This window comes from Balaenoptera acutorostrata, chromosome X (assembly GCF_949987535.1).
Source record: "Balaenoptera acutorostrata chromosome X, mBalAcu1.1, whole genome shotgun sequence".
Taxonomy (NCBI): Eukaryota; Metazoa; Chordata; class Mammalia; order Artiodactyla; family Balaenopteridae; genus Balaenoptera; species Balaenoptera acutorostrata.
In genome coordinates this window covers 96,213,332-96,229,480 of record NC_080085.1, presented here as the reverse complement: position 1 = coordinate 96,229,480, position 16,149 = coordinate 96,213,332, and the positions used below count along the sequence as shown (strand labels likewise).

Here is a 16,149-nt window from a genome sequence, read left to right as displayed (position 1 = left end):
AATGGAGATTAATGATTCTTGGCCTTGGTATTATCAGAATATATACTATGGCATATGACAAAAGGTGTTGAGTTCTTTAAAAGTATTCAGAGGTGTTGTTTTGAATGTACCCTTGATGTGGAATCACTGTTTTATTAGTCTGAGATACTATCCCCATGCAGCACTCTCCCTTTTGATACCTCCTTAATAGCATTTTCACTTTTCTCTTTGTAACATTGCACGTTATGAGGACCAGGCTTGTTCTCTCTCTTTGCTGTGGATACTGTGGTAAACATCTATTTGTGGTTATTCTCTCAATTATCTTGTATATATTTTTAACTTCTATCATAGGGCAAATTTACCCCTGGTTTGCAAAACATCCCGCCCCCTGTGACCTTCTGATTGTATGCTTGTTTCAGACGTCGTATAAATAAAATCCAGTTGATTAAAGGACCCAACAGAATTCTACTGACTTTGGAGGATGTGACGTTTATCAAACCCCACTTTGGCAGTAAGGTAAGGAACATCCCTTTCTCTTACTGCACGGCCCAAGCTGGTCTCCGCACGCCACAAGTGACTGTTGGGCACTAGGCATGTAGCTAGCCTGAACTGAGATGTGCTGTAAGAGTAAAATACACGTTGGACTTAGAAGACAGTATAAATGTAAAATATCTCATTAAAATTTTTAAAAATATTAATGACATGTCAGAATGATAATACTTTAGATATATTGGGTTAAATAAAGTATATTACTAAAATTAACCTCACCTGTTTCTTTTTAGGTTTTTTTAATGTGACTACTAGAAAACTTAAAAGTACATATGTGGCTCATGTTACATTTCTATTGGATAGTGCTGTCTTAGTTTTGAGAAACTGATGCAGCGCACTTTGAACAATAGTGTAGCTTTGACTTCATATAGCCCTTTTTTTGTACATTTGGACTCAACATGTGATTGCTAGTTCCTCAAGGGTGGAGGTACATCTTTTTTGTTTTAATGTTAGCCCATAGCACCTGATGTGGTGCTGATAGTGTAATAGGTGCTCTTAAAAGTGGTGAATGAATCAACTAGTGAAAGAAAGTTAAGTGTCACCAGGGGTTCCCTTCTGATTGTGATTGTGTTGTAATTGGCTGTTTTCACTGAGTGCCTGCCACTATGTCCTGGCCTTGGGCTAGGCTTTGTAAGAGATGGCATGTAGTCCCTGCCTTCATGGAGATTACAGTCAAGTCAGAGAGACAAATCATACCATACGAGTCGGTAGATGCCATATTGCACAGAGGACACTAGAAATATGGTAGAACTTAAGAGGAGACTGATCAGTGGAGGAAGGCTTCTTAGAGACCCAGCACCGAATCTGGGTCTTAAAGAAGGCGGGAGAGGATTTGTCTAGGTCCCAGGTCACAAACTGGTAACCACTTTTGTCTGACCTTTATGGTTTTAAAAAATTGTAGCCAGAATTTTGGAATTGTGAGATTATACATAAAAACCTGGATTTCTGGATGTTCTTTATAGGTTGGAAGATCTATCAACTTTGGGCATCATTGTGGCAACTGGCTGAAACTCTTCAGTAGTCACCATTTTCGGAAGAATTTGCAAAAACGGTGTCTGCAGTTTGACACATTTCCCATCACTCTCTATTGTCTTATACTCAACTTGTTTCATCAATTTATATTACCTGCCTCACCCCTATAGGCCTCCTAGGCAGAGAAAACAGCACAAACAAGAGCTTGGAAAAGAAAATGTGTAGGGAAGAGTTTTGTCCAATGCAGCTAGTAGTAGGAGACTGTGCCTCTTTGTGCCCAGTATATGTGGTCAAAATAAGACATTAGTCTTTGCAAATTCTAGTATGGTGGTGGCAGGGTGTAGGGAGAGGATTCCCACACCTCACATTGTTCTTATGTGCTATTTACTTTTGCTACACCAGCATACCAGATCTGAGAATTAATTATCTCTGTGACAGAACTGATCACTTGCCTAAATGTGACACTAAAAGGTGTGCTTTAACTAGTTGGCTGGGTGAGAGTGGATTTACATGATAATACCCTGTGCATTTGGAATCAAATGAAAAGTTCAGCTGTTTGCTTTAAGTCTCAATTACAGCCCTAACTCTTACTTGTTTAAATCACCAGATCCTTTTGTAATGTTGATATCATGTTCCTGGAAATGTATTGCTGAATGCCAAAATGATCACTGTGGCTGAAAGCTACATTCTGCCCTTATGCCATCAAAACTTATTGATGTTAGTCTCTATTTTTGAAGCCACCAGAGGACACTGGAACTCAAGTGGTGGAATTTGTCTGGATTTGTCATATTCAATATAACTAGATGTTTTGGGTCTAAAGTGTCAAAACAATAAACGTAGCTCAATTTTGGACTGAATTAGCCTCTCCTTTTTATAGGCCTTGCAGTAGTCCAGTAAATATAAAACCTCTTCCACCTATGCCTTCTCTCTTTCCTACTGAGACACAAAATATATTTGGGTTTCATACCAGTTCTCACAAAATCACCATAAATAACAGAATAGTGCTACCTTCAGATGAGCAAAGTGCCTAAGGTTTTAAAATCTTGTTCATGATAATAGATCTTTTCTTTCACTTGTGCATAAATTCTGACATAATGAGAGTTAAAAAATACAATCATCACCACTTCTCACCACATGAGTGATAAAAATGAATAGCAACAGGGATAGATAGCCTTACAGGGCTGCTTCTCCTTCTTCTCCTTCTTCTTCTTCTTCTTCTCCTTTTTTCTTTACTATATTGGCCCAGGTGGAAAGGGATGGCATTACCTAGAAGAACATAGCCGTTGGCCTCCAGATCCTTTTTGGCACTTGGCTTGTATCATGGGTTCTGATGGAAGAAGATAAGGGGAGCATATATTTTCCTTAACTGCTGTGTAGTCACAAACTTGCAGCTGGCTGTGTCTAATCAGTCAAGAAGCCAAGCCAAGAATTCCATCCAAATGGAATGTCTGAAAGTGTAAACTCTTGGTGAATAAAAAATTAATTCAGTCTAGAAAAATTGGCAGGTCAGGAGAAGTCAGGTCAGGAAAGGAAGTTTTTAGAAGAAAGTGAAGCTGAAGCCCAAATATATGTGGATTTTGGCAGATTCTCTTGCTCTCTCCTTTGCCCTTCATGGAGAGTTTTATATCTCAATATACAGATCTAGGTGCTCCTGCTGAGATATGAAAATAAAGAATGAAAGGGAAGTGGATTCCTCTCTGGCCTTGCTCTGTTGAGGAGAGTTCAGGTTGATGCAAGGGTTATGTGAAGAGTCAAGTTTTCCATCTTGTCTGAATCTTGAGCTGTTGGGACTTCAACACATTAGGAGCTAAGTATAGTTTACTATTGCCTTGGAGCTTTGTGATAGTCTTGTCTTGGTAGAATGAACTGAACTCGGGGCTAAATCAACTGGTGATCTTCAGTTTATCAAAGATTGTTAAGGGCAGAGTGTGTGAAACTGCTTAAGATTAATTTTTATTGGCAAGCAAGAGTGAAACAAAGCATGATGTGGTACAAAGAACACAAGACCGGAAATATAACATCTACATTCCTCTTCCAGTCCCTAAGTCCCTCTCTAGGTCTCTGTTTCTTCATTGTAAAGTGAGAGTGTTGGAGTTGGTGGTGGGGAATGGACTAGACAATACCAAATGTAACTGCTAACTCTGAATTGCTATAATTTTAAGAAAGGCATATTTAGAGACGTGGAGAAGGATATGAGGAACTTGTTGACTTATTATTTCTTCATATGAAGTACGTCTGCTGGTTCAGTTGAAGATATTAAGTTCAGTTGAAGATGTTCAATTTTAAAAGTTAACACAGATTGGAGATAACCCTTCCTTTTGTCATTCAACTGTACACTTCCTAGCCCTCTCTTACCAGGCTTATGTGTACTAATTAACAAATAAAGAAATAAGAAATTCGGCCTATTTAAACATCAGACTTATAAATCATGGGCAGATGATCTTCTCACTCTCTACCATCTTATAGCTTTCTGAGATATCTTCTGCCATTAATCTTGCCTGCACAAAAAAGGATGCCATTCAAGATGGTATAACATTAAGAGCTAAGCCTAAGAGCCAGAACAGTGGGATTCTGTCCTAATTTTTCTATTGATTTTTTCAAAATGTTAGATTCTCATCTTTTTCTCACTTTTGTCTATAAAATGAGGGTCCCAAATTAAATTATGACAGGCGTTCTTTCTTGTCCCCAAAAATCCACAGCTCTAATCTTCTCTAGGAGATGGAAATATCTGCAAAGCTTTGCCTTTCTTTTGTGGTATATGGAGGTGAATTGTGGTATACGGAGGTGAAGCACAGAACGAATCCTAGCATAAAAAACTGCTGGGAATAGGAAAAATTAATCAATCTCATGTTTATAGAGCTCAACTCATAGAGTTACTCTCTTAGGAATTAAAGAAGAAAAAAATACCATGTAAGCACAGTGTCTATACCATAGCTCAATGCTCTGTCCTTAATCACGGTAATTTTGTTCATAAACTTTCTTTTCTAATCCTTTCACAGAGAGGAAGTCGTGCCAGTGTAAGCTTCCAGATCACGTCAGAGGTCCAAAGTGGAAGGTTCCCAAGGCTCTCCTTTTCTTCAGGGAGCCTAACTCCAGCTACCTATGAAAACTCCAACATAGCGATTTATGAGGTAGGATATCCAACAGCTATCTAATCTGCTGCCTTCTTGGGTTTTAAAATGAGGCAGTGACGTAGGACTTACTTAGTCTTTGTGCCAAAATATTGAGGCTTTTGGTAAGTCTTTCCTTTTGATAAGTGTTTTTGTCCATTATCCCCTTACAGACTTGTTTGGTTGACATTTTTTTTTTTTTTTTTAGAAATTCACGTTCTTTTATTTATTTATTTATTTATTTATTTATTTATTTATTTATAACTGTGTTGGGTCTTCGTTTCTGTGCGAGGGCTTTCTCTAGTTGTGGCAAGTGGGGACCACCCTTCATCGCGGTGCGCGGGCCTCTCACCGTCGCGGCCTCTCTTGTTGCGGAGCACAGGCTCCAGACGCGCAGGCTCAGTAATTGTGGCTCACGGGCCCAATTGCTCCGTGGCATGCGGGATCTTCCCAGACCAGGGCTCAAACCCGTGTCCCCTGCATTGGCAGGCAGATTCTCAACCACTGCGCCACCAGGGAAGCCCCTGGTTGACATTTTTGACGATGATTTTCCTCAGCAACTAATCTACTTACTTCCAACTTCATTGATCTTTTTTTTTTTTTCATTGATCTTTCAACACCATGTATTTACTATGAATGCGGAAAAAAGTTCATGAGGCCCAAACACTTAACCATGTCACTCATTCCAGAAGACATAGATATAATAATAGAAGAGATGACTTCCTGAGTGAACTGTTTGTGATGGGATGTCTAGAGACATGCTTATATAGAGTAAGGCTTGGGGCAAGCTCTTCCCTTCAAATACTGCTTGTTCTTCCTTTACCTGTTATTCTCTGATATTACTGAAATCTTTAAAAAATTATTCATTTCTTTCCTTTTCTCAGCCTGTACTTCCTCTTGCAGTAAAAGGTTACCTTCTGATGTCTAAAATAGAAATCCTTTTTATTTCACTTAAATTTCTGTCTTTCAAGCTTTAAGAGACCACCCACAACCCCTTGTTCTAAGATACTGGAATTTGGCAACCAGAACAAATCTTGAATCAGTTGGAGAGACGAACTGTTTCTTCTCAGCAGGAAAGAGTTAAGCAGGGGGTAAAAGGGAAACTAGACTGCCTTTCTGTCCCTCCTAAGTAAGGCCTTCCCAGTATGGTTTCCTTGTTTTGTTTGAAGATACTCCCAAAAGCAGCAAACACTCTCAACTTCAATAGTAACTACAAAGAAAGTCCAAAACAGGCCAGAATGAGTTTTTAGGTTGTCCACCATTGGATTTTCCAAGTGAATGCTCTCCTTCATTGGATAAATAATTTATAACTACATAAAAACGCCAAGATTAGCATGGCATATATTTTCTCAGTGTACCTGAAGTGTGTTGACTTAAATTTGGAGCAGGAAACCTCTGGATCTTGCCTTGAACTTAATTTAATCAAATAGGAGATTTGATTCAAATGTAAACTTGAGGTATTGGGGAATTGACAGTTCTACTCTCTCAAAGACCAAAGGCAAGATAATCTCAAGATAATCTTCTGAATGTCAAATGGAATGGGGCTGATGGCTTTACAAATATATGGACATCTCTAAGATTCTGAAGTAAATCTCAATACCTAAGGCAGTCTCTTGGTTTTTCATCTGTAAATTGAGGGGTTGAACTAAATTCTTAATCTTGGCTGTTCATTAGAATCTCTGTGGGAAACGAAAAAATACCTATGCCCAGGCATAGTAACTCTGATTCATTTCGTATGGGGTGGGCCCAGGCATTGGTATTTCTTTTAAAAGTTCCCCTATATGTGCAGCCAGGGTTGAGAATTGCTGAACTAAGAGTAAGGCTTCTTCTGGCTCAGATATGCTATGATTCTCTGATTCTGCAGAAGAATTTATGTGTTTAATTGTGGTATGTTTTATTTGGTGGAGCTGGAAGGTGATAGTGTAGAATTAAGAAGGGAGAAAATAAACATCTGTATGTAATTGGCCTTTAAGAATTTGTCAGATATTTCCTCATTTTGGAAGGAAGCAGACAGTTGAGTTAGTTCCCATAATGACTGTTGTTGGTCAGTCAGATCATGGGTGTTTCTGAATTGTGTGGGCCAAAGGGGGACTTTATCTGCACAAAAGGAAGGTGTTAGTGAGAATAATATCACACCATGAGGTCAAGATTAGGCTGATGGCAGGGTGCAAAGGAAGACAGTTGAAGCTAGAAAACTGCCTAGCTAGAGCTAAAGAGGACTCCAGGAGAGAGCGGTAGTCAATCGAATCAACAGACCAAACAAAGAGGTCCAGTGTGCCTTCTGAAACAGCCCTCTATTAGGATTCATTCAGCCCTCTAAAGATTCATTATCTAGTTTCTGTTTAGAATAAACCGGATTTTCATAAGAACTTTTACTGGAAGGTGTGAAAGTTCCAGACAATGTGCCTGGAGTAGCAGATACCTAATAACAAAGGACAGGTTTCTTTAGGGCATGCCATAACATTGTATACACTGACACAGATTCACACTTTGATGGGACACACAGATGCATAGCCTTCGGAACTCTACGGGAAAATCAGCCCTTATCTCAGAGATACTCTGTGAGATGTAAAAGGAAAGCCAGCTGAGGAGACTGTGGGGAGAAAGAGCTATGACTGGCTGATGCAATGGGGATGTGTCAGGATCTGTTCTAATAGCCACAGTCTAGGGGAGAGGGGTGAGGTGGGCAGTAGTGCAACCCTGACACACTCAGAGAGAACCCACTGAACTGATCCTCCCTCTTTATTCTCTGACTCCTTCTGTCTCTCAACCTCTCCCTGTGTTTTTCTCTTTGTCTCATTTCTGTCTCTCCCCCACACACCCTCCCCATTCATCTGTCTTTTCCAGAGCCTTTTTTTCTATCTTCCCACCTTCTATATCCCGTATAGCTCTCTCTCCACTCCTCTCCTTTGCACCAACCATCTTTTCTCTCTCATCACAGAATCGGATCATCAAAGCTGAAAAGGACCTTAGAAATCATCTAAGTCGTCCAGCTCTATCAGTGAGGAAACTGAGGCTCAGGCCAATGAGGTAGCTACCCTAAGACCACCCCTGAATTTGAGGCAAAGCCAGGTCTAGGACTTAATTCTCTTGACTCTTAGTTAATACAACATGGCCTTAGTGCAAAACTGATGGACTTTAAATTACTTCTAAAAACTTTAGTGGATAGAGTTTGATGTTTCTTCCTCTTAATTAAAAAGTGAATGATGAGTGAAATATTTTATCATTCTTTCTCTTAAAAGAAAAAAACAAAACAAATAGTGCATGCTCGGTAAAGATAAAACCTGCCCGTATCCTCCCTTTTCCTCATTACTCATAAAGTAGGATACACACAGACTTAATAAACATTTGCTTATAAAGTTCATGAGAATTGTTTAAATCTTTAAACAAACACACACAAATCCCCCAAACCAAAGAAAGCCCATGGGAGGAAAGAGCAACAAAGTGGGAGATGGAAGACCTTGGCTCTGTTACTACCTAACCTTCTGACCTTGGGCAAGTCATTTAATCTCTTCAGGCTTCAATTTCTTTAAATATGAAGCCCTCAAATTTGGTGATTTGGGAGGAAATAAAGCTCTGCTTAACTACTTGTAAAAGTTAATAAGCAAGAGAGAAAGCGGACCCATATCTGCAATAGGGCAGACTCCAGGAAGAAGGTATTAGGCACTGGCTATAGGCAGAGTCAGGGCTGCCAGTACTGATATTCAGGCTGTACACGGCACAAGGGAACCACTTCTAAGACGGTACTATTCACATTGTAGACATATAGTAACTTATACGAGAGTGGTGGAGGAGTGAGCAAAGAGATGCTGGCCTCTCAGCCTAGTTCTGGAATGAGGTGGCGGACCTGACAAAGAGGCCTTACCTGGCAGGCAGGGCTTGGTGGTCCGCAGAATACTGAAGCTGCTAGTGCAGTGTTTTCCCTGGTGTCTGGAGGATGTATGAGTCAACGAGAGTGTGGTACCTGCACAGATATATACAGCTGCCCAACATCACAGGGCTGCCACAGGCTGCAAAATAATATTCTCACGTTATTTTTTTACTTGAGGGAAAGCACCCTTTGCTAATTAGCACAAAAGTGCCATAGAGGCTAACGGTGACCGTGGTCCAAGTAATATAATTGCAAAGGTGCTGGGAAGGCTTTACTATATACACATCAGTGTATAACCCACACGTGGGCTGACTTTGTAAATTCCCAGTTAGAGTTTATTCTTTCAGATTAAACCTCAGCCTTTGATCCCTCTAAAGGGCAAAATCCTTTAGATTTTGTGGGGCCTTACAATGGGCCTTTCTAATCAGTTCCTAAGTGACTATGATGTAACTGGTCTAGGGTCACACTCAGGGAATTGCTGGGCAAGAGACCAGGAAAGCTGCCTTTGGTACTTTGACCATTCTGCTACAGGCAGGCACTGGTCCTGGACTACCTTTCTGAATTTTGCGGGCGTGAGCCTGGCTGACACAGTTTTGTTCAGCTGCTGAAGCCCTCTAGAAGCCATTTCCTAGTTAAAGGGTTTTGAGCTCCTTGGCCAGAAGATACCCTCTAACACACATCTGAGCGAGTAACTCAGATGCCTGCAGCTCCCATTATTAGCCTTTGCCTCCGGCTGGTCTCCAGATGTAGTGCCACAGCTGGATATATTCCATAATAAGAGAGTGGCTATACTCTCTTATTCTCGGAATTTGACTGTACAGAGCTCTCTGCTTTATTATCTCTACTTGATGACAAATTGGTACAGCCTGAAATGGAATCTCCAGGCTATAGGTAATAGACGTGAAAGCACTTTGAAGAGGAGAGAGCGCTGTGCAAATGTAAGGCATTATTATTATTATCACAGAGAAAAAGGAATCTATGTATTGCTTTTTTCAGATTTGGGTTGGACAGAAACTAAACAGGGCTTGGTGACTGATGAATCCTTGAGGCTATGCACGTAGAAGAAAATTATCTATCAGGCACTGGTGTTAAAGTGAAGACAGTAAAATAATTGTTGTTTTTGACTTGACAGCAGCCTTAGAAATAGCTGTTTTGTGCTTAAAAAGTCAGAAATAGACTTCCGAAAGAGTCTAGATTACTCTCTTACTATGGTAGTACATTTGTACATCCAAATAAAAAATGGTTAATTCATGTTTAAGCCAATCAGTTTATGATTAAAGCATAACAGGCCCCCAAAATGGCCTGTCCCACAGGAGAAAAATGGATCAAGGTAAATGCAGGAAACATTTGCTGCACTACATCTCCTGCCCTACATCTCTCGACATAGACGCCTCAAGGCAGTGAGAATTGCAACCACTAACCATCACCATTAATCGCAGGAAACCTGGTGCTACATCACTTAGCTATGAATGAGTGAAATGACCCAGCACTTTCTGCAGTTAGTTAAGGAAGTCGTTGCAGAGAGCAGTATCATTCCTTTTCTGGCGTCTGCATCCCTGCAATTGTTTCCCTGCTTTAGTTAATTGGAATTTTAAACTTTAACTTCTCTGTGTGACCTCCTTTTTAGCTCCGAATACAGAATGTCCATGGGGTGGAGGGTGAGAGAGGAGGAACAATGCTTGTTTTGGTTGATGGTCTAAACTCTTCATGTGGAAGGGACATTGCTCTAAAGCTGCTGGCAACTAAGGCTCACCAACAATCTTTACCTTTTCTTTCTAGGGTGATTGGGTGTGGCTGAAAAAGTTCCCCTCTGGAGATTTTGGAGACATTAAATCCATCAAATCAAGTGCAAGTGATATGTTTGAAATGGTATGAGAAACCCTCTCTTATATATATTCCCACCGAAACCACCAATCCTTTCTCCAAAGTAACTAATACCAGCTGTTAGGAAGATCCTTTAACAGATCAGTGCAGGGAAACTATAGGGTGGCTACTGACTCATTATGACCGTATGATGCAATGGCAAAAGTATGGGCTCTGGAGTCAGAAAGACATGAAGGATTCACTTCTCAGCGCTACCACTTAAGAGATACATTAACTTGGGAAAGTCACCTAAACTCCCTGAGCTTTACTCTCCTTATTTGTAAAAGGAGTATATTAATGTCTACCTCCCAGGGTTGAGATAATACATGTAAAGCACCTTGCACGTTTCCTGACATATACCTTCTTTGTAAAATGGTAGGTATCTGAATATTATTAAGTACATATCCCATAATCATTCAAAATCTCCGTTTGCCAGGCCTGGAAAAGTCATCTGGTAATTTCTATTTACATAAGAAAATTGGTGATTTCCCAATCCCACCAATTATATTTAAAAAGTCCTTGGATAGTTTGTTTAAGGAAGCAGTCTGTACATAAGGCAGAGGTGATGATGTTTCCTCTCAAACCATTTAAAATTGGCTCCTCCTTGAACTTTGAGTTCATAAAAGATTTATGGAGACTGTCTCTGGTTCCTTCAGACTCATGAAAGTGGGATTTCTAGAAGATAATGATATATTTCTTCACATTTATGAATCAGGCAAGTTCAAATCAATCCAATAGGTTTGAATGAGACACCTGCTACATCCAGACTGCTGTACAAGTGAGAAAACAAGGGAAATGGGGAAATGGAAGAGGTGCAGCCCATGAGAGACCCAATGTGCCCCATGGATCAGAATGAGATGTTATGATTTGGTATTTTCCTTACATGTGGTTTTGATGCCTGGAGCTGAAGGAAAAATAATGAGAGATGAATCCAGAAGGGGGACTAAGGTCAGAGCTAGAATAAGCAGTTCCACACTGGTTTGATGATCTGGGATGCTAAACAGAGCACTAGATCCAAAGTATGGAGCCAAACAAGGCCAAACCTGGGGGAGCTGATAAACTAGAAGTATGGAAATAAGAAGACCCAAGGTAGAGTGTGTCCATGATACCTTTTTTTGGGTAATTTAAAATTTTGACGTAATTTCAAACTTGCAGCAAAGCTGCAAGAATAATTGAAGGAACTGCTGTATATCCTACCCAGATTCAGCAATTGTTTACATTTTGCCTAGTGCTTTTCATTCTCTATTTATAAATTTATGTACAGTCGGCCTTCAGAATCCATGTGTTCCTCACCCTTTGATTTAACCAACTTCAGATTGGTTGAATCCGCAGGTGCAGAACCCACGGATATGGAGGGCCCACTGTACTATTTTATTTTATTTTTGTTTTTTTTAAGTTGACAGGTATTTATTACATTGTTTGATAACAACCAATATTATGTGTTAACTATCATTTTTTTAAAGGATAAAATCATGATGCTCGCACAAATACAAAATGAATACATGTCAAAGGTTTTGTTTAAATCATTATATATATAAGGGAATCAGGAAGATATTACAACCACTTCAAGGGAGAATTCAAGGGAAGTACTGCTGTATCATTTTATGTAAGGGACTTCAGCGTCCATGGATTTTGGTATCCTCAGGGGTTTGGAATCAATCCCCAGTGGATACTGAGGGATGATTATATATTCTTTTTTTCTCAACCATTTGAGAGTAAGGTGTAGACATCATGCCATTTTACCTCTAAATACTTCAGTGTTTATTTCCTAAAAACAAAGACATTCTTGTATATAACTATGGTATAATCATCAAAATCAGAAAATTTAGCATTGATACAGTAATATTATCTAAACTACTGCTCATATTTTAATTTTATCATTAGTCATAATACATTATAGCTAATTTTTCCCTGGGCCAGTTTCCAATGCAAGTTCACACATTGTAGTTGGTTGTCATGTCTTTTTAGTTGCCTTTAATCTGAAACAGAGCCTCAGCTTTTTGTTGTTGTAGTTTTTCTTTATCTTGACATTATTTGAAGAATGCAGGTGAGTTATTTTGTAGATGGTCCCTCAATTTGGGTTTTCTCCATGTTCTTCATGGTTAGATTTAGTTTATGCATCTTCAGCCAGAATGCTACAAAAGTGATGCAGTGTTCTTTTCAGTGCTTTGTATTAGGAAGCACATAATGTTGATTGTCCCATTTTTAGTGATATTAACTCTTATCGCTTGGTTTAGGTGGTGTCTACCAGATTTTGCCACTGTAGAGCTACTGTTATTTTTTCCTCATTGTAATTAATACATAATTTGTAGAGAGATACTTTGAGTCTGTATAAATATCCTGTTTTTCTAATCAAATTTTTACCTACTAATTTTAGCATCCATTGATGATTCTCTAACTCTAGCATTCTTTCTATGTTTATTTGTTGGCTCTGTATTGTAAGAAGGAGCCTTACCTTCTCTACTGTTTATTTATTTATTCATACATTTATACCAGTGGTTTTAATTTTATTCAATTATCTATCATTTATATCTATCTATCTATCATCCATCTAATACCTCCAATTGTAATTGAATACCACAGAGTTCATTCTATCCTTTCCCTTTCCATATTTGTAACTCCTTTCTCCAGCCAGTTAGAAAACTGGCTCCCATTATCCTCATGACATCTTTTTGTGTCCCCTTACTAACTTGTGTTACTATGTCAGGTGCAGATAGTAACTCAATTCTAGGGTGAAGGCCAATTTTCCAGAATTTACCATGTGAAAGGCCCTAATTCCTTTCTAGTACTTTTCTGAAGCAGGAAGTGGATCTGACGATGCTATCACTGTGAGTGCAGCACTGCTTTGACTACTATGTGCCTTCATAATTTTAAAATTTTGGGACTGAGTATCAGGGGTCAGACTGGAAAACACATCTTGGTGAGCCAGCTATAGAAGGGAGTCATGTACAGTCAGATAGATATTCCTTAAAGGGAAACAGGTGGAGTCAGAAGGCCAAAGGACTGATGACTTCCAACATCTTTTAGGGTCCCAACTTCTGCAAAGGTGTATGCAGGAAAATCAGACTGTATCTATCTCCCAGTCTCATGTTCTTTCCCATCATCTGGAACTGAGTGGCACACTCCCTGTACCTTCTAATACCTTGGCTATTTAGTTCCTTGCCATATAATCTCTAATCATCTTCTCTTCCATTTCACTTTGGCCATCCACTACTATCGTTATACCTTGGGGTTTGTCATTATCTATAATTGCTACTGAAAATGCTTCACTTCCAAAATCATAGATTCAAACATCACACTCTCTGACTATAGCCTTCTCTTCTTTCAACTGTGCCTATATTTTACATTGGGTCTTCCTGTCTACTGCCCTCTACTTTCTCCCATCCCACAAGCCCTTCTTTTATCTTCTTTCATGCCCACCTTAGATTTCATAATTGACCGTTTGAACACATTCTTATTTCTGTCTTTTTGGACACACTTATAAAACTCATATTCAGGATGACCCTAATTCTTAACTTTCTTTGTGCCTGCATCTGAACAGCTGAGTATTATGGCAGAAAGTCGTGCAACAAGGTATATTGTTTCCATCTTAAAATGTCCCTTAAAATTGTCCTTTAAGTCCATTATAATACTTCATTAGTTAATTCACTTTCTACAACCTGTATTTCAGAGCTTCTCCATTTTCCTTAAAAGTCCAATGTTCTCTTCCTCTATTCTTACTGTTACCATCCTGGTCCAAGCCACCATCATCACCCACTAGAGCTACTGCAATTGTCTGTTTTTTTTTGTTTTTTTTGTTTTTTTTGTTTTTTTTGTTTTTTTTAAAGAGACAGTTTAGTTTTTAGAGCAGTTTTAGGTTCACAGCAAAATTGAGCCTCCCCCATTATCAACATCCTGAACCAGAGTGGTACATTTGTTATAATCCACGAGCACACGTTGACACATCATTATCACCCAAAGTCCATAGCTTACATTAGGGTTCAGAGGGTAGTACATCCTATGCATTTTGACAAATGCATAATGATGTATCTACCATAATAGTAACATACAGAATAGTTTCAATGCCCTAAAAATCCTCTATGCTCTGCCTAGTCACACCTTCCTCCCCCTAAACCCTGGCAACCACTGGCAATTGTCTTTACACATATCCACTTTTACCACTGTCAAATCTTTTCTCCACATTGCAATCTGAATCAAAATCAAACCTGATCTTGTCAGTTCTCTGCTTGAATCTCTTTAGTTAGATTCCTATTGTTCTTCTCTTTGTGTGGAGATTTTAAATTACAGATTCAATTTCTTGAATAGATATTGGACTATTCAAACTTTCTATTTCTTCTTATACCTGTTTCAGTAAGTTATGACTTAAAAGGAAGTTGTCCATTCCATATATGTTGTTGAACTTACTGGCATAAAGTTGTACATAATATGCTCATGCAATCTTTTAAGTAGCCTTAGGATCTGTAGTGATGCTCCCATTTTCATTTCTGATATTGATAATTTCTGTTTTCTCTTTCTTGATCAGTTTTGCTGGAAGATTATCAATTTTATTAATCCTTTCCAGAAATCAACTTCTGGCTTTGTTGATTTTTCTCTATTGTATGTCTGCTTTCTATTTCATTGATTTGTATTCTGATTCTTTCTTTCCTTCTAGTTTCTTTGCTTTTAATTTGTTGTTCTTTTTCTAGTTTTTTGAGCTGGAAGTTTTTATAGTTGATTTTAACCTTTCTTAGTTTCCAATACAGTCACTTAAAGCTAGAAAACTCCCTTTAAGTACTGCTTCAGCTACATCCTGGAAGTTTTTCTTTTCTTTTAAAAAACTTTTATTATGGAAAATAACAAGCACATACAAAATAAACAGAATGATATAAACAAACTCCATATGCCCGTCACCCAACTTCAACAATTATCAACATTCTACCATTATTATTTCACCTCTATCTCCACCCACTTCTCACATCTCTAACTTGGTTATTATTGTTGTTGTTATTTTGCAGTTCTGTATTTCTGAGGTACAATTACATGCATTGAAATGCTCATATCATAGATATATAATTTTGATGAAGAGATATGCCCATATAATCTAGACTTCTATTATGATATAGAATAGGGGTCGGCAAAGTTTTTACATCCTGGCCTGTTTTTTACATCCTGGGAGCTGAGAATGTTTTTTACATTTTTTAAGGGTTGTAAAAAAAGAAAACAAAGATTATGCAACAGAAACTATACATGATTGGCAAAGCCTAAAATATTTACTATATGTACAGAAGAGGATTGCTGACCCCTGATATAAAACATTTCTTTCTCTCAAGAAAGTTCCCTTGTGTTCATTAGTAAATTATTGTGCCCTCCCCCCTGCCCCCCACCAACCAAAGAAAACCACTGTTCTGGGTTTTTGGTCTATCTTGCATTAATTTTGCTTATCCTATAACCTCATACAAGTGGAATCATACAGCATACTGACTGATTCATTCGTGTTATCATGTGTATAAATAGCTTGTTCTTTTCATTGCTGAGTAGTAGTCAATTGCATGAATATAACACAATGTAATTATCTATTTTCCTGCTGATGGGCATTTAGGCTGGTTCCAATTTTGGCTATTGTGAATAAAACTGATATGAATATGCTTTTTATGTCTTTTTATGGACACATATTTTAATTTCTCTTGGGTAAATACCTAAGAGTGGAATTTCTATGTTAAAATATAGTATATGTTTAACTTTATAAGACACTATCAAACCTTTCCTATTTTAATTTCCTACATGCAAGTTATGAGAGCTCCCTTTACATCATCACCAATGATGTAG

General features: G+C 38.5%; 1 protein-coding gene across 1 annotated transcript in view; it reads left to right on the top strand.

The window, feature by feature from the left end:
* GUCY2F (guanylate cyclase 2F, retinal) overlaps positions 1–16,149 on the top strand; it is a 79,400-nt gene that overhangs the window by 27,919 nt on the left and 35,332 nt on the right. Inside the window, exons 6-8 of the mRNA XM_007196519.2 lie at positions 399–495; positions 4,500–4,631; positions 10,261–10,350. Of these exons, the coding sequence (XP_007196581.2) occupies positions 399–495; positions 4,500–4,631; positions 10,261–10,350 (319 nt within the window). The remainder of the gene's footprint in view (positions 1–398; positions 496–4,499; positions 4,632–10,260; positions 10,351–16,149) is intronic.